This window comes from Lycium ferocissimum, chromosome 8 (assembly GCF_029784015.1).
Source record: "Lycium ferocissimum isolate CSIRO_LF1 chromosome 8, AGI_CSIRO_Lferr_CH_V1, whole genome shotgun sequence".
In the NCBI taxonomy this organism is placed as follows: domain Eukaryota; kingdom Viridiplantae; phylum Streptophyta; class Magnoliopsida; order Solanales; family Solanaceae; genus Lycium; species Lycium ferocissimum.
In genome coordinates this window covers 14416106-14443506 of record NC_081349.1, presented here as the reverse complement: position 1 = coordinate 14443506, position 27401 = coordinate 14416106, and the positions used below count along the sequence as shown (strand labels likewise).

The 27401-nt window shown below is 34.4% G+C and overlaps 1 protein-coding gene across 1 annotated transcript; it reads left to right on the top strand.

The window, feature by feature from the left end:
- The first annotated feature begins 7885 nt into the window (after positions 1-7885).
- LOC132066055 (uncharacterized) lies at positions 7886-9054 on the top strand. The gene is made up of 2 exons (XM_059459450.1): positions 7886-8477; positions 8573-9054. The coding sequence occupies exons 1-2, from the start codon at positions 7886-7888 to the stop codon at positions 9052-9054; spliced, it is 1074 nt and encodes a 357-aa protein (XP_059315433.1).
- Positions 9055-27401: the final 18347 nt, after the last annotated feature.

Below are 27401 nucleotides of genomic sequence, written 5' to 3'. Positions count from 1 at the left end.
TATACTATTTTATTTTCAGTAATTCCTTTAATCGTCTTTTCATCATGTGTATATATATATATTATTTCCATATAACAAAAATAGCTATTTTTGAACAATTATATGCCATTTGTCATAGGATATAAATATCATACATATACATTATTTTTTCTAAAAAAATATGCATTTCTAATCCTTTCGTTTTATACTATGGTATACAAAAATACATCATGAGTATATACATATATATGTTTACATCTAAATGTATACTAACTGCTACTTTACCATAATAATCATATCATGTACCGTTTCTTATACATATATAACACGCATATACTATCTAATTCTTTTATCACCATATATTATTTTTCTTATAAAGTATACCTCTCTTTTATTCTATACATACCGTTCTTATATAAAATAAATGTCAATGCATATTTTCCTCATGCATGCGTTGCCATTAACTACTTCCTTTATAAAATAAGCATTTACTCACATAGTTATAATTACTTTAAAAATACCCTTTTTATATAAATAGTTTGAAGGTAGTTTCTTTTCAACGATTCTTTAAATAGGTAGTAATAAGTAATTAAATAATCCCCCTCTAGTGTTAATTAAGCTAGTTTAGTGTCCTCGGATAGACTGCGAGGGATGCTTAACACCTTCCTAAAAGGGTAAATAAAGCCTTACCTAGAATCTCACAGGTTTCAAAGACTAAAAAATGGAGTTTACATTTTTACGAATGGTTTCCTAATATTTTTCTAAAATTAGGTGGCGACTTTGAATATTTACAAAACCAGAGGAAACATAGCCTATAAGTTGTGAACTAATTTTAATTCGTTAAAATAGGGAATGACAATATATATATATATATATATATATATGTAAGTTATATAACCTAAGTATATTGATATATATATATAAATATATTCTTACTATATTTTAGGTATATGTAGTATATATATATATATATATATGTTTAAGTTATATGCATACTATATATTATAATTATATTCTTAGTATATTTTAGTTATTTTTCAAGTATATAACTTTCTAGTTTTTAATTTAAGTAGATGTATATTATAAGTATATTCTTAGTATATTTTAGGTATATTCTAACTTAATATAAGTAAAAATATGAACACAAGTAAATAGAAGAAAGCTCAATGAGCCATATATTTTGTTCATTCTTGGATAACGTTATTTGCAAGTTGTAGTTTTTAACTTGCAAATAGTACATGAGTTGCAAAGAAATAGTAGAATAATAAAATCACCAATTCTCAATCATTTGGTTAATTTCCCCATATAATATTCGGCCATGGAGATATCTTCAAAGTCTTCCATTTGGTCCGGTCCCACTGCTATCAAATCTTCAATCTCTTCCTCTTCGCCTTCCTCCGCTTCTAAGTTTTGGTTGCGTCGCTCGATCCTAATCCAATCGATGCACACTAGTATATGTAAGCTAAACCGGATAATGAGTGTCTATGGTCTCCAATTTGTCTTCCTTGGCTAAATTCCTTTCTCCGAAGCCACGGTTGATACTTGAACCGTAAGGATATCTCGAGCCATTCTTGAGAGTATCGGATGACTTGCCTTGTATTTCTTCCACCATGCTAAGACGTCCAAACTCATCTAGTTCCTTGATATCCACATTTGGCTGCATCAAATAAAAGTTATATTCATCAAAGTTTGCACACAAGAAGGAGTTGGGCGTGAATGTAAAACTTTTAAATACGACAAACAGACAAGCCCTTTTTGCTACTTTGAGAAGTAGTAGGGCGTGGAGCACGAGTGTATGTTCTTCCAAATTAGAATAATGAGTAAAAACTTTCTAAACTCGTCATCAATAGCGAGTTAAACCCATTAAAGATGGTTGAACTCTCTATTCAATTTCTAAAAATGTATAAATTTGACCAACCAATGCTTTAGTATAAGACTCTTTTAAACAAGGATTTAAAAGAGAACCCAATATAAATAAAGTTGGGATGGGAAAAAATACTTCTTAAATTTGATTATCATATCAAAAATAGCCGCTTGATATAGGGTTTATATTTATACTCTTGTAAAACTCTAGCTATTTCCGCTAAGTAGGCTAAAATTTCGGTTACCATGGGATAAAATTATTTAGAAAAAGCAAGAGTTGCATTATAAAAATTTTCTAAGAGTTTAACACATTCCTTAACATCTTCCCAATGCATAAAATTTAACCAATCATCATTATTAATATTACATTTGTTGTGAACTTGTTGTATGAGAATCCTATACTCATATGCTTGTTGTAGCATAATGGAAGTGTAGTTCCACCTAATCTCAATTTCTACTTGAATTTTCCTAGGTCTAAGGTTATTTTCCACACAAGCATTCTTAAAATCTCTAAGTCTTCCCCTATTAGCATTACACAAAAAAAACGCAGCACCGCATCTCTAACTTTTTGAATAGAATCGTCAAAACACACAAGACCATCTTTAACAATTAAGTTTAAAATGTGACCTACATCTCACATGAAAAATATATTTTTAGCGGAGAGGTTTAATTCTCTTTTTAAAAGACCAATCGCCTTTGTATTATTAGAAGCATTATCTAAAGCAATACAAAGTGTTTTTCTATAAATGTTAAAAAATCTCATAATAGTAGCATTGAATCCGCTAAAAAATTTTCATCGTGACGACCTTTTCCTTCATCATATAAAAAAGCTATAATTCTTTTTGCATGCAATTGTCATCAACCCAATGACATGTAATAGCAAAAAAAAATCTAACATTAAGACTAAAGACCAAAATCGGTAAGAAAACATTACAATTTAAAGAATTAAATACATGGCGCAAATAAAATCTATATTTTTTATACAAAGCTATAACATCCGCTCTACAATACTTCTAGAATACCCTCGAATAACGGATTATACAACGTTGAATGTAAGTAACAAACCCCAAACCGAAGGAAAAATGGTAAACAATCATAAGCTACCATTTTAGCTATTTCTACACCACTCTTTTTTCTGTAAATACTTAAAATTTTTACCGGTTCGTGGGTCTATCGTCATTTTGAATACCCAGCATTTGAACCGTTTGCTCTCCCAGAAACATCCGTATGTTTCTTTCTCATATGACCATTTAGTGTACCCGTTCCACCGTTCTTACTAGTTTCTTGCCTAAAAGCAAATACTTGTCCATAGAAGGTACATTTGCTATAGCTTTCATATCCTTAGTCATAAATTTTCAAATTTTAGCGGTTGGCTTACGAGTTCTATGCGGTTTTGCCTTGTGTATGTGATTGTGCGGAGACATGTATCGCCTTTATAGGATTTTCGGGGCTTGTGTTTCATCATCATCATCAATTTCATTAAAAGTGTCGGTATAATGTTGTTGCATTGCCTCCTGTGACCTAAAAGTGGATTATTTGGATCAATATCGAAATTAGGTGTTTCTTCCACAAATGTTTCCTCATTAAAGCCCACCTAACAATACCACTACTAAAGCAACACCTCTAAATCTCTTCGCCATTATTAAATAAATTAATTTAAATCACACTCAAATAAATCACAAGAAAATAAATTGCAACAAATTAAATTGCGAAAAATAAAGATAGAGTTGGAACGAAGGTACCAAATTGCCGGACTAATTTCCAACAAAGTGAAGGCGGCTAGAATTGCAAATCCACCAAAGCTACTTCGGATTGTTGCAAAATCACCAACTCCTTATGATTATAATTGCAAAATTAATAATTGAAACTATAATAAGACTTTATAATATTTATTTGAGAGAGAATTTTAAAGTGGCTAATTGTTGCAAAGTAACTATAATTGAGAGATTGAGATTTGAGAGAAAGAGATGAGTGAATTGGTGTGGATTAAAATGAAAATGGAGAGGGGTTTATATAGGGGTGGGGAGATGGGTTAAAGTGTTAAAAAAAAAAAGTTTGGGGGGGGGGGGGGGGGGCAAAAAATGGGTTTGGGACCGTTTGGCAACGACCATTTTTGCAAATGGTACATTGCCCCGACGGTCCGACGATTCGGTGACGGCTTTCTATTTAAATTTTTTTTATTTAATTCCACCGGTTTAACCGGACCGGTAGTTAATATACGGTTAACCGGTTCAACCGGTTTCGATTTTACCGGTCCGGTTACCGGTTAACCCGAACCGGTTGACGGATTTATTGTGAACCATAATAACAACAACAAACCCAGTGTAATTTTACAGGTGGAGTTTAGTAAGGGTAGAGTGGACGCCGACCCTACCCCTACTTTAGAAGGTATAGAGGCTGTTTCTGATAAACCTTTTGCTAAAAGAATGATGAAAAAGAGGCAGTAGCAACAAATAGAAACAACATCAAGATAATAAAATAACTGAGGCTAAAGAAACAACATATAGTAATAGAAATCTAAAAATAAGGAAAAACAAGAACAATACTAACACTTTGAGAAATGAAAGAAAACACGCCCGACTACCTACTAACCCTCTACCCTAATTCTCGATCTCCACACCTTTCTATAAAGGGTCATGTCCTTGGTGAGCTAAAGTTGTGCCATATCATGCCTAATCACCTCATCCCAATACTTATTTGGCCTAACTCTTCCCTTCAGTCCTTCCCTGTAATTGACCTCTCACACCTCTTATCGGTGCATGTCTGCACGTCTCAACACTACTGTCGAACCATTTCAGCCTTACTTCTCACATCTTGTCCTCCGCGGGGTCACTCCCATCTTGTCCCGAATATCTTCATTTTCTAACTCTTATCTCTCCTGGTATGCCTACACATCCACCTCAACACCCTCATACTTGCCACTCTCATCTTCTGGACATGAGAGTACTTGACTGACTAATTGTAAACACCATTAAAGTTGGAAATAGTTTTTTTCCTTGAAAAAAATGATGTTTATGAAACTAATTAAATAAAACAATGTATTATGAAAAATCAGTTAAATCATATCATTTTTTTATTAAAAACAATTAGGTGAAAAAGTATTGCCAAAAAAAAAAGAAAGGCAAAGATAACTAAAAATGTAAGTGTTGTAAAATCAAACTTGAGGGACTGATTATGTAATTATTCATTTAGGGTTTTTTTTTTTTTTTTTTTTTTTTTGGCTTTAATGATTTTATAGGTAAACTAGTCTAATTGGATTCACTTTATCGACATAAAATAAATATGAGTGACTTTAGTGAGCTATTTGCTATAGTGGAATGACCATTCATGTTATTCACTCCAATAATAGAGATGTCGGACTTTTTAGCGTGAGGAGACAATAAATCCTACAATAAAATATGAAGCTAATTTCCTGGATGATCACTCATGTTTTGGGCATTGCTTGTCAATCACTTTATTTATTGTAGGACAATAGAATCACTCAAGTATCACTATTTTTCTAAAAAAAATACCAAACAGCTCACCATGTGATTAAAGCCTCATTTTCTTAATAATAAACCAAATAACTCATTAAATTCATATCTTATACCCGATTAAACATGACCTGGTTAAAAAGGGCGCAAAGGACCGAACTAGCATGTAATCTAAATGAATTTAATTTAAAATGAAGTTTTTAAATCTATAGATATATAGAGTTTAAAAATTAAAATACAAAGATTTGAACTTGAGTTAATTAAAGCTTTAGTTTAATATATTGCTAGTTATTAACATGACAAATTGGAATATCTATATCTTAACATGAAAGGGACTAACAATATATTATATTTCATATAAGACTAATAATAAAAAAATTAACATATATGAGTAAAAATATAATATTTTAAAATAAATATTATACTAATGAAGATTCTATACCTTATGCATGAGAAATAAAAAGATCTCAACGGTATGAAAAATAAAAATACCATTAATTACATACTACATATTTAAGGATAAATCATGGTAAGAGTCGCTGCCGATGAGTTCTAGCTACTAGAGTCTTCGATAAGAAAGAGGCGTTTGAGTAAACATAAGTGAGATCCTTCAAGTCTATCTTATAGTTTATGTTGATGATCTCATTGTTTCCGCAAGTGCATCCTTCATTTCCAAGCTTTATTATCTCAAAATACAAAGAACAGATTTACATCAACTTTATTTTTTTAAAATATACGATTCAATTATATTTTTTGAAAGTTAAACTGATACGAAAGTAATCGTTGGTTATATGTGTAATTCCATTTTAATGTGGAAGATTATGTTGTTTAATGTGGAAAAAGTATGCTATGTAAAAAGATTTGAATTTTAATAGAAAGATAAATTTACTTGAATTTTAATTTAAATTGAATTTACTTGAATTTTAATTTAAATTGAATAGAAAAAAAATCTTAGATTTGAAAAAGTGTCTTAATAGAAAGCGTGGTTTGATTCCTTTGTCTCTTTCTAATCTGGTCATATTTGATTGGGTGTAAATATGAGTTCGATTATATGGAAAATAGGTCAATTATTAACATGGACTTTTAATGACATGATATGTCAAGTCGGTGATAAGGAGGCTTTTGAGATGTTTAGTATTTTTTTGAGGAAAATAATGACAGTTGAGCAATTTTATTGTCCTAATTAACAAAAATAAAAGTGATTTTTAGATAATTCTCAAAACTTGAGTGACAATTCAGGAAATTAACTTTAAAGTATGTTAAGAATAATACTCATGTTAAGAGGAAGGAAAAATGAAGAAAATGACTTCAATTTAAGTGGGTTAACAACTTAACATCCCATACAGATAAAGAGGGGAGGGCACATATTCTCTTCACAATACAATGATTTTGAATGCGTTCCTTCTGTCCCTTCCATATTCTTTTTTCCACCTCTTCATCATATATAATTTCTTGTTTTTCCTGATTAATTATTTTCAGTTAATTTGTCACCCTCTCTAATAGCTCAAGGTAAGCAATTATACTATTTATATATAACATTTATACAGGATAGCTCGGTGTACAAAGTATCAATCCGGTATTAGCGGGTCCGGATAAGGGTTGCATCCTTAGGGATGTGACATAGACAGTCTAACCTACTACAAGCATTAATTTTTGCTTTCACAGTTCGAATCCGTGATCTATAGGTCACACGGAGATGACCCATATATTTTTTACCTTACATTAAAAACGATGAGGTAGTAATAGACAGAAAACCCCTCACTCTGGCGAATCATTTGGAAAAGTTGAGGTCAATATTTTGCAAGTACATTGTTGACAGAGGCGAATCCAGGATTTTAAAAAGATGAGTTCACCATTTTAAATAAAATTAAAAATGAAATAAAAGGAGGTTTCATGTACTTGGGTTCGATCTCATGACCTTAAGGGATTAAACCTAGCGCTTAACCGGTGCTCCATTCAGTCTAGTTTGACCACGTGTTTCTTCAGTTAATATTAGATATATTTTAAGAATTATTTACATAATATATCGAGCTTAATCAGGTGACCATGTGTTCACGTGACCCGTTTTTTATGCATAAATTGTTGAAATATCGTGAAGCGTCACAATTTAATTCGCAGCTTATAATAGTAGAAAGGAGATGTACCCTCTTGCATTTAGCATAAGATAACATGTAAGATGTTGACCACAATAGCGGGAAAAAGATGTAGGGAAGGAGGCAATCACAGGGAAGGGAGAGTGATAGTCAAAGCAAAGAATTGGCATTACAAGAATTGGAAAATCATGAGATTAACATGGTACAGCATGAACAAGGCACATCAACAATATCAGGGCAGATAACAGTGTGGGAGGAGATACCAAAATCAAATTTTAATATTGAAGGGGGAAACAGAGATCTAGATGTGCATACTTTAGAGCAAAATTTGGAAGCAGCTGTTAGAGCAGGAGATATTTCACCAAAGTATCTCCAAAAAGGAGGAGGAAAAGCTAGAAAAAAGACATCAAGGGAGACAAGTGTTCCACCTGGGAGTGGAGTTCATACTAGAAGGCAGATTAATAAACTTAATAAACCATGATGAATGCTCTTATATGGAATATTAGGGTTAATACCATGGAAGCTTTTACAAGGTTGATAAAACTGAATCAAAGATACCATTTTGGTTTTATAGGATTAATGGAACCTTTTCAAGATTCAGACAAGATAGAGGGATATAGAAGGAGACTTGGAATGGAGCATGCAATAGTTAATATATCTGGTAAGATTTGGGCTTTTGTGGAAGATATTTTTGACTATTACATAATGGTGGATCATCAGCAGCATTTAACTGTTAAATTAAGGGTTAGAGGAAGTCAGGAGGATATGCTAGTGTCACTAGTGTATGCAAAGTGTACTCAATCTGAAAGATTGGAATTGTGGGACTCTCTGGAGGATTTATCTACCTCAGTTGATATTCCTTGGATGATTGGGGGTGATTTTAATGCAATAACCTCAGAAGATGAGAAATTTGGTGGTCTCCCAGTAACTATCAATGAAATTCAGGATTTTAGAGGTTGTATCCAGAACTGTGGAATATCAGATTTGGGATTTAGTGGCAGTAAATTTACTTGGTGGAATGGCCAAAGTGGGGATGATTGTATTTTTAAGAGATTGGATAGATGTTTGGGTAATCGCCCACTTACAAAGCAAAGTATTCTAGCGTAGGTATCAAACATTTGATCGGGGAGTGGGTCGGATCATGCTCATGTTAATTTCTCACAGGAGACAATAGAAGCATCAAAAAACCTTTTAAGTTTTTGAATTTTTGGGTGAAGCAGGAAGGTTTTATAGAGTTGATTAAACAAAATTGGACAGCTGATTTTCTGGCAAATCCTTTCATACTCTTTCATCATAAACTGAAGAAGGTGAAAGCAGCATTGGCACAATGGAGTAAAGCAACTTTTGGGAATATATTTCAAGAAATTGAAGCTCTTGAAGAGATCATCAAGGTGAAGGAAACTCAATTTCAGAATTTTCCAACTCCTACTAACAGACAGGAATTGCATAAAGTACAGGCAGAATTAAACAGATATTTACATCTAGAGGAAGATTTTTGGAAACAGAAAGCTGGGATGCAGTGGTTTCAGGATGGGGATAGAAACACAAAATTTTTCCATGCCTATGTTCAGGGGAGAAGGAAAAGGATGCAAATAAGAAGAATTCAAGGAGAAGATGGGAGCTGGATAGAAGAAGAAGGGGGATAATTCGAAGCCATCAAATTCTACCTTTTGCTCGGTTTACAAAGGAAAGAAGATCTAAAGATTTTGATATTCTAAATCATACGCCGAATGATTTTTGAGGAAGATAATTTGTGGTTTGAAGCAGAACCAACTAAAGAAGAGGTGAAGGCAGTGGTTTTTCAACTAAATGGTGAGAGTGCAGGAGGACCTGATGGTTTTCTTTGGTGTATTCTATCAAGCTTGCTGGGAAATCATTGGAGAGGATGTTACTAATATGATGAAGGCTTTCTTTTGTGAAGCAGAACTTCCTAAGTTTATTACAGATGCTAATTTGGTCTTATTACCAAAGAAAGGGGTGGTTACCACCTTCTCTGATATGAGACCAATTAGTTTGAGCAAGCTTTGTGAACAAAATATTTTCTAGGCGATTCATGATAGATTGGTTTCCAAATTATCTGATATTATATCACTCAATCAATCTGGATTTGTTAAAGATAGAAGCATTGTGGAGAATATACTGTTGACTCAAGAAATTGTTTCTGATATAAGGCTGAGGACAAAAGATGCAAATGTTATAATTAAGCTAGATATGGCAAAGGCCTATGATAGGGTATCTTGGTTGTTCTTAACTAAGGTGCTTAGGCAGATGGGTTTCTCAGAGAAGGTGATAGACATGGTCTATAGAATTGTTAATAATAACTGGTATTCTGTGTTAGTAAATGGGCAACAACAAGGTTTCTTTCAATCTACTAGAGGAGTCAAGCAAGGGGACCCTCTTTCCCCCACTTTATTTATCATAGCAGCTGAGGTCTTATCTAGGAGTTTGAATGCACTTCATCAGAATATTCAGTTTAAGGGTTTTGGCTTGCCTAAATGGAGTCCAAAAGTAAATCATCTTGCCTATCTTTGACGACATGATCATCTTTACTTCGACGGATGTGGTATCTTTGCAAAAGATAATGGGAATTTTGAAGAATTATGAGCGGACTTAAGTCCAAAGATTAATATGGACAAGATCTTGTTTATATGCATAATAATATCCCGAGGGGGACATTAGTATCACGATTGAGATTGTAACGTAGGCATTAAGAGGAAAGAATTCCCTTTTATGTATTTGAAATTTGCCCTATTTACCATTGTAGGAGGAAGAAGGAATTCTTTAATGATTTGATCCTTAAAATCATGAATAGATTACAAGGATGGAAGGGTAAAATGTTATCTTTTGGAGGAAGGGCAATTCTTATTAAACATGTGCTGCAAAGCATGCCAATACACATGTTATCAGCTGTTAACCCTCCTAGTGGGATCATCAGGCAAATTCACAAGATGTTCGCTCAGTTTTTTTGGAGCAATACTATTGGGGGCAAGAGCAGACATTGGGTGGCTTGGAATAATTTGTGTGTTCCAACTACAGAGGGGGGCCTAGGTTTTAGATCACTTCATGATGTGTCCTTGGCAATGTTTTGTAAACTCTGGTGGAATTTCAGGACAAAACCTACCTTGTGGAGTGCTTATATGACCAACAAATATTGTAGGAAAGATCATGCTATAGTGGTACAATGGAAACAGGGATCACAGACCTGGAAAAGAATGTTAGAAGCCAGGGAATTAATAGAACATCAGATTTGGTGGCAAGTTAGGAAAGGGGATTCACAGTTCTGGTTTGACAATTGGACTGGATTGGGAGCTTTGTACTATGTAAATCCAGGGAATACTTATGATGGCAGAATTCAGAATGTCAAAGAAATGGTAGTACAGGGGAGGTGGAATAGAGAAAAATTGATGGAAGTACTCTCTGAAGACATTGTTGATCATATAATAGAGAATATAACACCATCCAGGGAAGAAAAAGAGGTTGATAGACCATGGTGGATACTAGACACAAGTGGGGAATTTACAATTAAATCAACTTGGGATTTTATTAGGTTAAGAGGACCTATTTGACGGATAGTTACAAATTACGTGGATAAAGGGGTTGCCTTTTAAAATTTCTTTTTTTCTGTGGAGATGCTGGAAATACAAAATTCCTACAGATGATGTGCTGAAGAAGATGAATATCAATTTGGTGTCTAAGTGTTGGTGTTGTATAAGTCCTAGGGAGGAGACTATACACCATTTGTTTTTAACATCAGATACAGCTAAAAGGACATGGTCCTTTTTCTGCAATCTTTGCAGGAATAAACATGGAAGGAATACAGCTGCAACAATTAATTGTGAACTGGTGGAAGGCACCAGTAACTAGCAGATTGAAACAGATATATCTTTGCAGTGCCATCAATTATAATGTGGGAACTTTGGAAGAGAAGAAATGGTATTAAACATGGGCATAGGAAGGCTAATAGTTCAGTTATTTATCTAGTCTTAATCTCTATTCAAAGACTAGTATTATGCAGGAATCCTTCTATTAGAAATATTCTTTCTTTGGATGGAAGGCCGATTCAAATGTTGGAGGGAGGCAAGGCAAGAGTGAAGGTAACACAAGTTAGATGGAAGTTACCTCCATTTGGGTGGTGTGCTTGCAACACAGATGGTGCTTCTAGAGGTAACCCAGGGAGGAGTGCCTATGGTTTTTGTTTGAGAGATGCTGAAGGGAATTTAATATATGCACAAGCTGAGGAAATTGGTTATGCCACAAATATAGAAGCAGAAATTTTGGCTCTGTTGGAAGCTTTGAAATACTGTAAGCAACAGGGGCTTCATAACATCATTTTTCAGACAGATTCTCAAACTATTCAGAAAATTTTGTCTGAAGAATGGAAACCTCCATGGAATATTGCAGGTTGGGTGGAAGAAGTGGAGGAATATAGGAGGGATTTGGATGTCTTATTCAATCATGTCTTAAGGGAAGCAAATAAGTTGGCTGATGCTTTAGCCAATTATGCCCTAGATGAAGGTCCTTTGCAGTGCTACTTGTTTGAGGAGTTGAATGTGCAGATGAGAAAGATCCTAAATAGTGATAAGAGTCAAATTCCCTATCTAAGAATTAGGAGATATTGAAGGGGAGGGAGGAAAAAGGAGAATGGACACTAGAAGAACATGTCATTCAAATCATGGGGGAGGAGAATGAAGCTGTTTTCTTAACTAACTGTTTGTTTAATTTTGCAGGTTTATGTTACAGGACTAAACAACACAGAGGAGGAGGCAACTGCTGTGTACTACATCTCATCAACAATAATTCAGTTACTGCACAGCAATACAAACACAACAGATACAAAAAAGACAAGGATCAAATAGAGTTGATGTGGGTCTACTTTGTGGTATTAGTACCTCATGGTACTCAATCAAAGGGATACACACTACTTCTATTTGTATCAATGTCAAGGGCAGGCTTATCATGCAACAACATCCACAGTCCACAAAAATCAGGAAAGTTCACAACATAGGACAGACATATATATACAAGGCAAAGATATTTTCATTTCGCATACAACAGTTTCAACAGAGGGGGAGAATACACAATCAAATTCTAAGTCATGACCTATACCAAACAGATTTGATGGATGCCTTATTTGTGGTATTAGCATCTTATGATGCTCATTCAAGTGGGCGGAATTAAATCTATACAAGTATAAGCCATGGCTAGGAGGAGATTCACAATAGATTACAAATGCATAGAACAAATCAAGGAGGGATCCAAATAGAGGCTACAAAGCTTACAGGGAAATGAAGTTCAGCTCCACCAGCTAACTTAGCAGCTGTTTGAGGGAGCATGGAAATCAAATCGAATCCTCAACTCGTCCCAACATAGAAAGAGGGGGATTAAGTCAGCTTCAACACCATGCAACTAATGGAACAACAAACATCAATGGAACAAAAGGATTCAGAACACTTACCAGAAAAAGAAAGAAGATGAGGAGAAGGGCCAGCTTCAGATCTGCTTCAGGAGACTACTCAGATGGAATCGACGAGTCAACAATAAAGTGGAATGCTGTTAAGAACAACAATGGCAGCAATATCAGGTAGATCTTGGGCAAAAACGAACAGATGTTCGATTTGGAAGCTTTACTTGGATTTTTTTGACAAGAGAAATTGAAGAACATTTCACACCGGGAGGTGCGAATCAGAAATGAACCATCAAAGCAACATCATTTGGTTCTCTTCATCATTTGCACACCACCAGCGGCAAAGATTCAGAGAGAAGCGTGGATGAAGAGAGGGAGAGAAGTCACCGAGTATTTAGGGTTCAATTAGGAAAGTAGTGCAAATGTTATTTGTTGGTGTTTTTCGTTTTTCCGCATTTTTTGGGCAGACCTGATTTTGGGTTGGGCTTTTGAACTTCATTTAATTTTTGCATATTAATAAAAAGCCCGGATGGGCATAGTTGAATTAAAAAAAAAAAATCACATGTGACACTTAAATAACTACTTTACGCATTCCCCGCTCACACCAATAACCATGATAAGGCTTGATGCTACCCTCTATGACAACGCCAAGTAGCATAAACCAATGGCGAGTCAAGAATTTTACTTTTAAAAAAAAAAAAAAAAAATACTCCAAGAAGATCAGGTTGAGATTGTAATCCATGACAAAAGGACTTTTGGGTCATCTTTGTCACTACGCTTTAAATTTTTATTTGTTTATCAAAGTAATTCTACACTTCATATTTATAAATAAAAATGTGCATTATCTATCTGCACGGTATAATTTTTCGGCAAAAAGAGTCTAATTGAACTCCTTTCAAATTATTTAACTTCGCCTAAGCGCAAATAGTGGCGGAGTCACATGCATCCAAGGGGTGTCAACCGACATCCCTTCGCTAGAAATCACATTGTATAAATACGTAAAAAGAATATTTTTATGGTATACAAAAGAATATTTTTATGGTATATACTATATGTTTTAATTTCTTCGTATTTTTACTTTTCATATTACGACACCCCTTAATAAATTCCTTGTTCCGTCACTGAGCTCAAATGACCAGAATCTGATTCTTCGTTACATATGTACGTGCATGGGTATCTAGTGGCGGATCTAAAATTTTTACTGAGGGCGTTCGAAAAAAAAATTGTAGTTATTGAGATTTGAACTTAGCACCTCAAGACGAATTTTGAACACCCTAAACCACTAAATCAACCTTTTCCCTTGTATTTAGGGTATTTAAAATCTAAACATGCACATAAAAAATGAAAATATACCTTATATATATGACATAATTTTTCAGCGGGCCCTAGATCCGCCCCTGTGGTTATCAACCTTTCAAGACTTTATTTTCTCGGTTTCTGTTTCTAGGCCTCGTGCACGGGAAAGGCAAATAAACAGAAAAAAAAAAGGAAAGGAGATGAGTGTCCGGATAGGGAAATAAATCATACTCAATCACTTTGGATGTCCTAAGAAAATTGTTCAATATGACATGCATCTTTAAATAGAGTGACAAGGTCAAACATCATCCCAAAAACAGAAATTATCTTTACGTTATACAACCAAATTGAGGGGTCATGCAGGAATTTTGTTTTGTTTGCTTTAAATCTGTAAATTTTGTTTGCAAGGCCAAAAGGGCAAGGTGCTCCGATTGTGGCAATTTTTGGAGGTAGAGGTGGATTCAAAATTTCAAGTTTATGATTTGGACCATAATCTTTTTTATTTACTGAGTTTTGGATAAATTATTTATACAAATTAAGAGAATTTCTTAAGACAAGTATGAGGTCTGGATCAAAGCTACTAAATTCGACCCAATAGCTTTGACGGTAGATTCACCTCGGTCCGGAGGGACTTCAAATCTAGGAGGAAGTTTTTATCTCAAAGTATTTATGTTTGGCGAATGATTCTATATAATTAGTCCGTGCTGGTGTTTAGTTTTGTTCAAGCAATCATCCTCTTATATATTGTACTATTTCTATGTTCGTATATCAATTATATTAGTGGCATTTGGCCCGTGTTAAATTCGGGCCCAAACTATATTAAATTTTTAAAATAAAGATAGCTTTTAAAATTCAATAATTAAAAGTCTTGAAAAGGTAATGAAGTAATTTATTTTTCTTACTCTAATCTTTTCTTGTCCTTAAAAAATGCATGTTAATAAATGATGTATTTTTTTATTTTTTCTTAATTTAATTTATTTTTTAAAGAAATCTATATTGTAATTTCTTAAACGATGTAGTTTCAGTTTACGTTTAACTAACCACTTCTCCTAAATTATACAAAACGTTGATTATTTCAGCTTTCGTAAAATCCAATATTCAAAAATGTGAAATGATCACTCTCATTTTGAATTATTTAATTATTATAATTTGGAGAAATTTTTTTAATTTTTTTTTTACCCCTTCCCCAGGAGCTCCGCTTCTTTTAGTCCCTTAGTGACTCGAACCCACAACCTTCGGGTTGGAGGTGGGTGCTTCCATATGAGCAACCCCCTCTTGTTATTATTCAGAGGGCTTAACTGCATTTTTTTACTTACTGTTTCAAACATTTTTAGTTATATATGAAAAATAATTTTTAATTTTATAATTAAGTACTTAGGTAGAAAGGGAATGTAACGAAAACTTGTTTACTTGTCTATAATAAATTTCATAGGAAAAAAGATACTTTGAAACAAATTTAATAATCATTTCCACATAAAAGAAAGACAATAATATTTTGTTTAATTTTAAATTTGGTTGAATAAATAGATCTTTTGTGGTGTCACTATCACTCCAATCCGCATCATCAATCCTTGTAGCATTTAAGAAACCCATAAAGTTATTCAAATTTACCAAAAAGGATTAAAACTTATAAAGTAATTAAAGCTTCAATTAGGGATAAAATGGACAAAAAATTTCATGTGAGGACTACAAAACTTTGAGGTCCTCTCTTATATATAATAGTAATTCATCCATTTGACTTTCATGAATTTGACAAAAACTGGTGATCGTCGAGTGACTAAGTAGGGAAAATGACATAATGATACTACTTAACACTTTATATTACAAAACATAAGAATATTTTTCCTTATTTACAAAATGTACCAACTTAATTATAAAATATAACAAATCTGAAAAAATTAAAACCCATCCTTCCCTCCCCTTCTCTAATCTGCTCAGATCTGGAAAAAAAAAAAAAAAAAAAACTGACCCTTCCCTTCCCCTTCTTTCTCACAATCTGCTCGGATACGCGGTGTACACAAGACAGTTGAGTTAATTGCCTCTCTAGAAATTCGGAAGAAACAATGAGATGCTTCGAGTTGATTATTGCTTTATAAATTTTTTTCTTTTTTATCAAAATCAGTACCAGGGTGGTACTGTGGGAGTTACAAAGACATAGAATTTTACAATTTCTCCATTACATCCTCATGTCACCCAAAAAATCCAAATTTTTTTGTCATATCTCCTATTGTATAACCCTTACACCAAAAGTATAAATTTTCTAAGCATCTTGTTGGAGAAGAAATATGGTATTTCTTTTCCTCAAAACTCCTCTGTTTCAATCCACAAAATGCATAATGGGATTGTTTTCCATAGAATCTTCAGTTTTTTTTACAGTTTTTCTAGTTGTATTAAATTTCATTCGAATTTGAAGCAAGATACAAAGTTGTATTAAATTTGTATGAAAGTTGTATAAAATGTTGTTGTAGTTGTATTAAGGGCAATTGGCGCGAATGCCCCTCTTTTGGGCTGGTCTTTAGATTTTGCCCCTCAAAATGGTGGTCTTTAATTATTGCCCTTCCGAGCAAAACTAACATAGTAAAAAGACATTACTACCCCTAACCGTTACATATAAAACACAACAACTCAAATCCTTCTATCGTTAACTTGACCCAACTTCGTTCCCAAACCGATTTCTCAATTATTCAAATCGTTGTTTCAAGCGATTTCTCCATTGATTTTTTGCTACAATATCGGTAAAAGGTACAAATCTTAATTCAACTCAATTTAACGATTTTATGGAGTTTAGATGGTTAATATTTGAAAAAGATCATCTTCTACGACCGATTATTAAGAAACGAGATGACATACAAACTCGTATTGAACATTACGCACTATAAAATTATTCGGCAAAATAGAATCGATTGGATTTAATGCTTTGTTCGATTTTAACTACTTTATACCTTAATTAAATTAGTATACAATGCTTATTTACTTGAAATTGTAATTATAGTAAATTCAATTTAAATCGATCAATGCTTATCGATTTAAACTTGAATTAAGGTAAAGCGTGTGCAAATTTAGAACAAGTATGCGGAGGAGGCAAAAGTTCAATTTACAAAAGAGTAGATTATGCCGTTAACGGCAATGTTTTGAACCAATTTCATAACAAGTATGCGGAGAAGGCAAAAGTTGCCGGAGAAGGCAGTTTATGTAGAAGTATAAATTAGTCCGATTCTTTGCATTATCATCAGCAAAACAAAAATTCATTATGCCGGAGGAGGCAAAAGTTCAATTTACAAAAGAGTAGAGTATGCCGTTAACGGCAATGTTTTGAACCAATTTCATAAAAAGTATGCGGAGAAGGCAAAAGTTAAGTTTATGTAGAAGTATAAATCGGTCAGTTGAGTCAATCCTCTAATTGGAATAGCTGTTGCGGGCATTTGATTTTATTTGGATGAAGGTAGAGGAGGTTTTCATTTTTTTAATTTTTTTTAACCAAAAACAATTCGCATTATCATCAACAAAACAAAAATTCATTATGCCGGAGGAGGCAAAAGTTCAATTTACAAAAGAGTAGAGTATGCCGTTAACGGCAATGTTTTGAACCAATTTCATAAAAAGTATGCGGAGAAGGCAAAAGTTAAGTTTATGTAGAAGTATAAATCGATCCAGTTGAGTCAATCCTCTAATTGGAATAAGGTTGCAGGCATTTGATTTTATTTGGATGAAGGTAGAGGAGGTTTTCATTTTTTTAATTTTTTTTAACCAAAAACAATTACTGCATTATCATCAGCAAAACAAAAATTCATTATGCCGGAGGAGGCAAAAGTTCAATTTACAAAAGAGTAGATTATGCCGTTAACGGCAATGTTTTGAACCAATTTCATAACAAGTATGCCGGAGAAGGCAAAAGTTCTGGTTTATGTAGAAGTATAAATTAGTCGATTTTTTTGCATTATCATCAGCAAAACAAAAATTCATTATGCCGGAGGAGGCAAAAGTTCAATTTACAAAAGAGTAGATTATGCCGTTAACGGCAATGTTTTGAACCAATTTCATAAAAAGTATCCGGAGAAGGCAAAAGTTCGGTTTATGTAGAAGTATAAATCAGTCCAGTTGAGTCAATCCTCTAATTGGAATAAGCATTCTAAGGCATTTGATTTTATTTGGATGAAGGTAGAGGAGGTTTTCTTTTTTTTTAATTTTTTTTAACCAAAAACAATTCTTGCATTATCATCGACAAAACAAAAAGTGCTTATGTCGAAGGAGGCAAAAGTTCAATTTACAGGAGTAGAGTATGCCGTTAACGGCATTGTTCTGAACCACCTTAATAACAAGTATGCCGGAGACGGCAAAAGTGCAATTTACAAAGTAGTAGAGCATGCCGTTACTGGCAAAGTTCTGAACAAACTTCTGAACAAGTATGCCATAAAAGGCAACATAAAATCCTAACTTCATAAGTACCAAACTACCATCATCAGTTCTAATTTCACGTGTACCCATTCCAAATTGCCCCATCGTCAACTTGACTTGGCCGGTGTCTTTGGAATAACCTCTGCCTTACAAATCGTAATTCTCTTCACAGATCATCATTTTCTCTACTTAGAGCACCGTAAAGAGCCCTCAGAAAATCTATATCTCTTTTGATATCAGCAATTTCATGAGTAATTTGCAAATTTGCAATATTAGGATGGATTTGGTTATGAGGATGGGCATGTTCATGTGCTTGCCCGTGGCCACCATTAACATGTACAATATGTTGGTTTTGGTTCATTTTGTATGTGATTATATCTGGTTTTCAGAAGTAAAGTGTTTTTTTTTTTTTTTCCTCTTCAAAGTTGTGTTGGTTTATATAGAAGTATAAATTAGTCCATTTTAAATTGGAATAACTGTTGCATGGATTTGATTTAAATTGGATAAAGACAGAGGAGGTTTTTCATTTTCATGAAAATAACTGTTGCAATTTCATTGGAATAACTGTTGCAGAAACAGTTATTCCGTTTTTGAAGAATGCTGGTAGCGGCAGAACTTTTGTTTACAAAATGGTAGAGTATGCCGTTTCAGGCATACTTCATGACATTACATACAAAAGCCTCTTCGGGAAGGCGAACTCAAATTTTCAAAACTAACAACTTAAATACATTTCATTTTGGTTTTTTCTCAAGTGAATCTCTCTTTATGCAGGAAGTTTAACAAAAAAAATGACACCAAGATGCATCTACGTAGCCTTCAACGGCAAATGGGACGCCGCCTACAATTATGTTAATCATGAAACCAAGCTAATACTTGTCAATGATGGTGTAAATTTTCAACAATTCACTCAACGAGATATTTGCGGGGCATACACAACATACTCGGCAAAAAGAGGCCAACATATGGTTTGACACCGGTGAGAAAACATCCAAAGGGATGCGTGTAAAAAACGACATTGATCTTCACACTTGCTCGTACCGCTCAACAACAATGACAACTTCAGAAATTCCCGTTTCATATTAGAGTTCAATTCAGCTGATGCGGAGAACCACCCATTACAAGAACAACATAATGACTCTATCCTAATGACAGAAGGACAAACCATAGAGGAAATTGACAAACAACTTTGCATTGCTTATGAAGAAGACATGTCTGAAATTGGCTTGGATGATGAACAACACGGCCACTATTGGACATAACCTTGGGATTCCACATGAGCGAGCGAGATAGTAACTCCTAACCATACACCTCGGCAGCCTACAATGGCAATCGCCAAACATTGAGCAAGTTGTAAACAATGACCTTTCTCGGCATCCAACTTCAATGAATTCACTTACTCCGAGCATGACGGTTGAAGAGGCGAAACACACCATGCAACAAAAGAAAGACACTCAAGAGGAAGAGGATACAAAATGATACACAAATTTTGACACCTAGTGCATCGATTGATCAAATAGAAGTTGGCATTTTATTCAAAGACAAAGATACCGTGAAAAAGTGCATGAATAACATTGCAATTACTCGTCATCAACAAGTACAAGGTAGAAAAGTCATGCACGCAACGGTATTACATCGGATGTGTTGAACCAACTGCATTTGGCGTTTCCACGGTTCAAGGTTCGAGGATCGAACTTTTCAAAGTAGTTAACTTTGAAAAGAGACATAGTTGTTCAATAAATTTCATCACCTCGACATGAGGAATGCAACTTCAAAAGTCATAGCGGAATACATTACGACCTAGTACGCCATACACTACAAGAGATAACACCCAAATTTGTCATTGAAGAAATGAGAAGCGAGATATGGCTTGCACATTGGTTACCACAAAGCATGGCGTTCCCTCCAACACGCTTATAATGTCATAAGAGGAACCCCTTAAAAATAACTACACACTTCTACCGCAATATCTTCACATGATGAAATTAAGAAATCCTGGGACGATTTGCTAACATCAAATGGACCGCCGACAATAAGTTTAAGTATGCTTTTTTCGCTTATGGAGCATCAATTGAGGGTTGGAAACACCTTGCATGTACCAGTAATAATGGTGGATGCAACCTTCTTGAAATCAAAATACCGCGGTGTGCTCATGATAGCCGTAGCAAAAGATGGAAACAACAAAGCATATTTCCACTAGCATTTGGTATTGCGGACTCGAGAATAATGAATCCTACGGTGGTTCTTCGGACACGTGAAAAAGGTGTTTGGCACGCGCAAAGACCTATCAATTCTTTCCGATCGCCACGCATCAATTGCAACCGCAATCAAAGAAGCGTATCCGGATACCCGGCATGGAATATGCATCTACCACATGGAGAAGAACTTGCAAAAATATTTCCCATCCGAAGCGATCCTATCTTTGTTCTACAATGCGGCAACTACTACAAAAAGCGAGTTTCGTACCTATATGTCACGATACAACAAATCGACCCAAAAGTCAGCAGAATACATAGAAGAAGAACCACCGGAAAGATGGGCACGTTCATTCCACACCAACGGGCGTTACAACATGCTCACAACGAACAATGTCGAGACAATGAATTACGTATTGAGGAAAGCAAGGGAGTTGCCAATAATGGCATGTATTGATTACATCGAGAACAAGCCGCAAAATTGGTTTTACCAGAAAATTGGATGCAATGGGACCGTCCCATGACTCGACATGTTGGCCGAAAAGATTCTGCTTGAAAAGATAAGTAGAGGCTTCACAATGAAAGTAAGTACATTTTCCCAACATACACTTCAATATTAGTTTGGTGAGCAATGCATAGTTTAATTTTAACCAAACAAAAAAGTTATCATGTATAAAGGAAGAACTATGACCCCATTTTTATACTTCATTCTGCCGGAAGGGCACATTCTTATTTTAACTAGCATGGAATTATGCGGTAAGGGCATAATTATGACTTGTTTTTATACTCACAATGAAAGTAAGTAGATTTTACCAACATACACCTCAAATCTTAGTTTTATGAGAAATGTATAGTTTAAAATCAAACAAACACAAAAGTTATGCTTGACAAAGGAACAACTAAGACCCTATTTTATAAATAGTTAGGGAAGAGCGGACTCTTATTTTCTTTGTACAGAAGTATCCGGAAAAGGGCATAACTCTCACATAATCGAAAATTGCCCGAAAAAATATCACTCATTTATATTATCAATTTCCACGGGTAGAAAACATAACTCCCGTCAAATTTGTTGTGAAAGATGAAGGATATCAATACAATGTAGACACGAAGAATATGACTTGTGAGTGCTTGGAGTTCCAAACCGACGAGTTACCGTGCACACATGCCATGGCGATTATAGATAAAAGAAGTTTGCCAAAATCTACATCGTGCGGACCGGTTCAAGAAACAAGCACACGCCAAGAGACATACAAAGGTGAAATACTATCGGTTGGAAATCAAGACTCATGGATTATTCCACAAAACATTATGGATATTAAAATAATGCCGCCCGATGTTAAAATAAGACACGGAAGAAAACAAACAAAAAGGTATCGCCCAAGAAGAGAATCGACAAAGTACACGTACGGATGTGGTAGATGCAAGTTCTTTGGACACACTAGGGCAACCTGTAACCACAGTCCGACTCTCAATCCATTTTCAAGACGATACAGGAAGAGGAAATTGTCATCCTAACATCACACTCTTATACATGGTTTATATGAATTTATCTTATGATTCTTGATGCATAATGCGCACTGCCCGAAAGAAATGGCAAAACTTTGGTAGTACTAAGCGAGACTTCAAGCATCAATCACACATTTATTTTCCGTCCATTCTTTCTTTTATTATTTTCTTTTACTAAGTTGTTATCTTCTTGTTGTTGATAATAAAAAACTATATAAGAGAAAGAGATAAATGTCCCTACATGAAATCTACAATTCTCTACCATAAAACATTGAGGAAAAAGAAAAAAAAAATCATCAAATTTAATTATCCGTTTTATAATTTATGCCTCTGTGGCGGTATAACGCTTTTGCGGGGAAACAAAATTGGTATCTCAAATACTACATCCTGGTAAGTTTAATAGATGTATGCCTTGGGACATAACAATATTATTCTCTCTTTGTTGTTTTCATGTTTCAAATTTATGCGGAACCGGCGGGTCTTCCGCTTAAAAATAAATAAGTATGCCGTTAGCGGCATACTTATGGGCTTTGTTGCTTATAAAACATTTTAAAATGCTGGAAAATTGGATAAAACATTCGGCACAATACAATTAACACTAAGTTTCACTCTTTCTTTTATTATTTTCTTTTATTAAGTTGTTATCTTCTTTTGTCTTTGTTGCTGATTGTGGCAAGTTCTCGAACTTAATTTACGCCTGAAAGGGCGGAACTTCTATTAATAAAATGACAAAGTATGCCGACCCCGGCAAACTCTTATAACATAACCATCATAAAGTTGTGATGCAAATGGCATAACTTTTGTTTTCAACAAAATAACAGCATTACGTCACAAATAATCCCCAATAAATGCATTTTGTCCGGTCAATAACTTCAAAGGGTTTGTCTTTGTTCTTTGGTTTTGGCAACTTTTCGAAATTAAATTATGCCGTAATGGGCAGAACTTCTATTTATAAAATGAGAAACTATGCCGACCCGGCAAAATTCTATTACAAAACCACCATGAAGTTGTGATGGAAAGGGCATAACTTGGATTTTCAACAAAATAACAGCTTTTATGAACAGATAAGTTGAGATTAAAAATTAACACCATCAAATTACAAAGGGGATTAAAGTTGAAATTTATAACACAAACAAACTATGCAAACTTAATTTATGCCGGAATGGGCGGAACTTCTATTCATAAAATGACAAAGTATGCCGACCCCGGCAAACTCCTATTACATAACCACCATAAATTTGGTTTTCAACAAAAAAACAACTTCCCGTCACAACATAATCCCCAATAAATGCATTTTGGCTGGTCAAATAACTTCAAATGGTTTGTCTTTGTTCTTTGGTTATGGCAAGTTTTCTTAACTTAATTTCTGTAGGAATGGGCGGAACTTCTATTTACATAACGAGAAACTATGCCGACCCCGGCAAACTTCTATTATATAACAACCATGAAGTTGTGATGGAAACGGTATAACTTGGATTTTCAACAAAATAGCAAACTTTTATGAACGCAGAGAAGTTGAGATTAAAAATGAACACCATCAAATTACAAAGGTGGTTAAAGTTGAAATTTATAACACAAAACAAACTGTACTTTCAGTTGCATTTACAAAAAACACAAGGGCGCACCAAAAAAAAACAAAATTACATAGTGCAAAAATAACTAAGACAAACTATTTTTTTCCTTTCTTCACGGATCTTGCTCAACTAAAACTATCTATTTTTTGCTTTCTTCACAGATATTGCTCTCTTTTTCATGTCATATTCACACTCCATATCGTTATGCTCATGATAATCATTTCCACCGTATGCTGGTGGCGTGTCATAACCCTTTTTCAGCTTATCTTTCCCATGACAAACCAAATTGATTGACCACTCTTTCATGTAGTCCATCAAACCAGAACCATCCCAATCAGCAGGATTTTCACCACTAATCAGCATATCAGCAAACTTGATCAAAAACCGACCACAATTATAATCTCTGAAAGTCATAAAAGAGAGATGTTTTAGAACAACAGAAAACCAAAAACAATAAACAAAAATAAAAATCAACAAAAACAATGGAAAAAGCTAAAAAAGATAAGAATGAAACGTACGATCCTTGCTTTGGACAGGCAGCCCAGGTATATGTCAGATTACTGAAGTTATTGTATGATGGCCTGAATAATTGAAAATCATTGACCTCCAACAACTTAGGAATCATACCACAGTAGGCCTCGAGAATGCGAACCAAATGATCATCATTATGATTGAGTGAGTTATAAACTACCAATTTACGCTCATCAATCATAAAAACAACAAGTACATAGTGAGAAATTGCTTTAGGATCATCGTGTCTAACTGGGCGAATAGGAATTAATACCCTGTCGACATTCTCCCACGATATACCACATTTTCCTCTTTGCCCATACACAATATTACTCAACAAAAATGCATCATCATTTCCAAAACCAAAACAGAGAAGACTGCAAAATGTGTTACCTAGTAAAATAAGTCTCAAAATGAGAAACAAGTGATCTTCTAGACAAAAGAGGGTAGGCAACACATTACGAAATATGAAAGGAGAAATGTATCTTAGGAAGGAAATGATTCTACGTTTGCAAAACCAAAAAGTATGCCCCGAAATATGAAAGGGGCATAAACTTTAATTTCCATAACCAAAACAGAAAAGACTACAAAAATGTCACCTACTAAAATACTCTACCAGAAGGCCTCTAAAAAAATAAAAAGCCATACGTTTACTTGATTGACAATTGTAGATCGTTCATCATCAAGTTGATTCTTCACACTAGACAAAACACCCGTATAACGGATCAATAAAACAACACATTACTTTTGATGTCATTAAATTAATGTTGAATAAGTATCGGACCAGCGGGAACTTAAACGAAAATGAAAACAGTTTGCCGGTAGCGGCAGAACTCTAATATGAAAGGAGAAATGTATGCCGGAAGGGCGTATTTTAAGTTTTACCTACTAAAATAAGTCTCAAAATGAGAACAAGTATGCGGTAGGGGCGAATCGAAATATGAAAGGAGAAATGTATGCGGAAGGCGGATTCTACGTTTGCAAAACCAAAAAGTATGCCCTAAGGGGCATAAACTTTAATTTCCATAACCAAAACGAGAAAAGACTACAAAAATGTCACCTACTAAAATACTCTCTACCACAAGGCCTCTAACTCGGAATTCGATTAAACAACCAAAAACACAAAAGGCAAAGTACAACTTACATCAACTATTTGAGAAGTAACCGGATGGAAAAACCGCACGGGAAGAACAAGGGCACGAATCATCGGGAAATTTAAGTGCAAGCGGATAATCCAAAAGATCTCTTGTTCCGTACCAACAACAACAAAGATGGACAATAAATTTCTTGAATCGCTATAACACAATATAAACGCATCAATTAGACAAAAACACAAAAAATAACAAGAGGGAAAAAGAACCAAGAAAAAGAAGCATCAACAAAAGGGAAACACATACTTTTTCAAAGCATGGAAGAAATTATCAAGAATAACTTTATAATCAACTTGCTTTGAAGGACCCCTTAAGACAACATACGAGGAGACTTCGGACCATGAAAACTTGAAAACCCTCGAAAGATAGGAAAACTTCAAACAACACACATTTAAAGCGTAAGGAAACCACTAATCATATAACGTGTAGATGGCATGCTCTTGAAAGTCTTCACACAACCACGAATCGACCGTACCAACCAATTAAAACTAAGGGAACCCTCAAGGATAAGACACTCGAAGACCGTCATCATCAATTATCTTCATTAGATGACCTTTAACAACACATTTCTCGTTACGACCCAACAAAACCCTCTCCAATATATAGACCTCGACAAGTCTAACAAAGATCACTAGATCTTTCCCAAAACCACTAGTACGATTACTTGACTTGATCCGTAAAAAACTCCGAGATCACACAACCTTATTCTATCCCGATTTGGAAAATAAAGTCTCAACAATCTATTTGTCCGCTAGGGACACAACACTAAAATCGCCAACACAAGAATCCAACCCAAAAGAATAAGACGGAAAGACTCGAATCAAATACACACACGCGATCAAAAATCTTAAACTTTAACGCACTATCATTACTAGATGAAAGTTGCGATAAGATCAAGCAATGGAAAATACTATCACTCGGGCGGACATCAACCAAATCCATAAACTCGTCCAAACACACCCTTTTTCAACAACTCCAATTGAGAGACACTCAAAAAGGACAAAATCAAACTCCGAAAATGAAAATCACCACTCCACATGCCACCTCCTTCAACCCAATGTTCAAACTTAACCAAGGGATGTTCCTCCTATAAAAGAAAAATTAATGTCAATGAAACCAAGAGTTTACATAAGAATAAACCAAAAATGAGAATGAAAATAATTAACATATACCATGATAAAAAAATCAGCCTTAGACCGGTACACAAATACCTGCATAATAGAAGAAACAACCAAAACACATAAGATTGCATAAAAGGCCAACATTATTAACAAAACAACACCAAAACACATAAAGATTGCATAAAAACCAAAATTATTAACAATACAACACCAAAAAACCAAGACACACATAAATTAACTTAATTCATGAAGTTATCCGAACAAAGATAACTTTATGCCGAACCTAAGATAACTTCGCTTTCAAAAAAGCAACAACTGCCGGACCCGACATACGTTGCCTCGGACAAACACATTCTTCACAAAACCTAGATTATTAAACAAAAACAACAAGAACAACATAAAACAAATTGCTCACGACAAAACTTCAAAGATTCAACAAAGAGAAAACCAAAACGCATATCAAAATTAACTAAAACATATTACGACATTCATAATACGACATTCAAAAAACCGAATATATACATGGGGAACGAAACTAAAGTTCAAAAAATCATAGACACCGTAACAAAAAATACTATAATTTTAAATCGAAAAGGATAAATTAAATATAAAAAACGACGAAGACAAAGATATCAATTCAACATAAAAACAAATATTGAAACGAGCAAAATATCCAAATTCGTACCTAAATTTTAGAAACGTATAACACGACACAAAACAGATGAGGAACGAAGAAGCAAAAAAAGAAAAGAAAAGGGCAACCGCCGAAATAGAAAGGGTTTTAATGGGATAAGGGTAATTTCAAAAAATATTCATTAAACAGTACAAGGCAAAAATTAAAGAA

What these genes read in the sequence shown, in the direction of transcription:
- LOC132066055 (XM_059459450.1), top strand. Translation starts at nt 7,886, where the DNA reads ATGATGAATGCTCTTATATGGAATATTAGGGTTAATACCATGGAAGCT. An exon ending in GAGATTGGATAGATGTTTGG is followed by an intron (nt 8,478 to 8,572) that starts GTAATCGCCCAC and finishes AATTTCTCACAG; the next exon opens with GAGACAATAGAAGCATCAAA.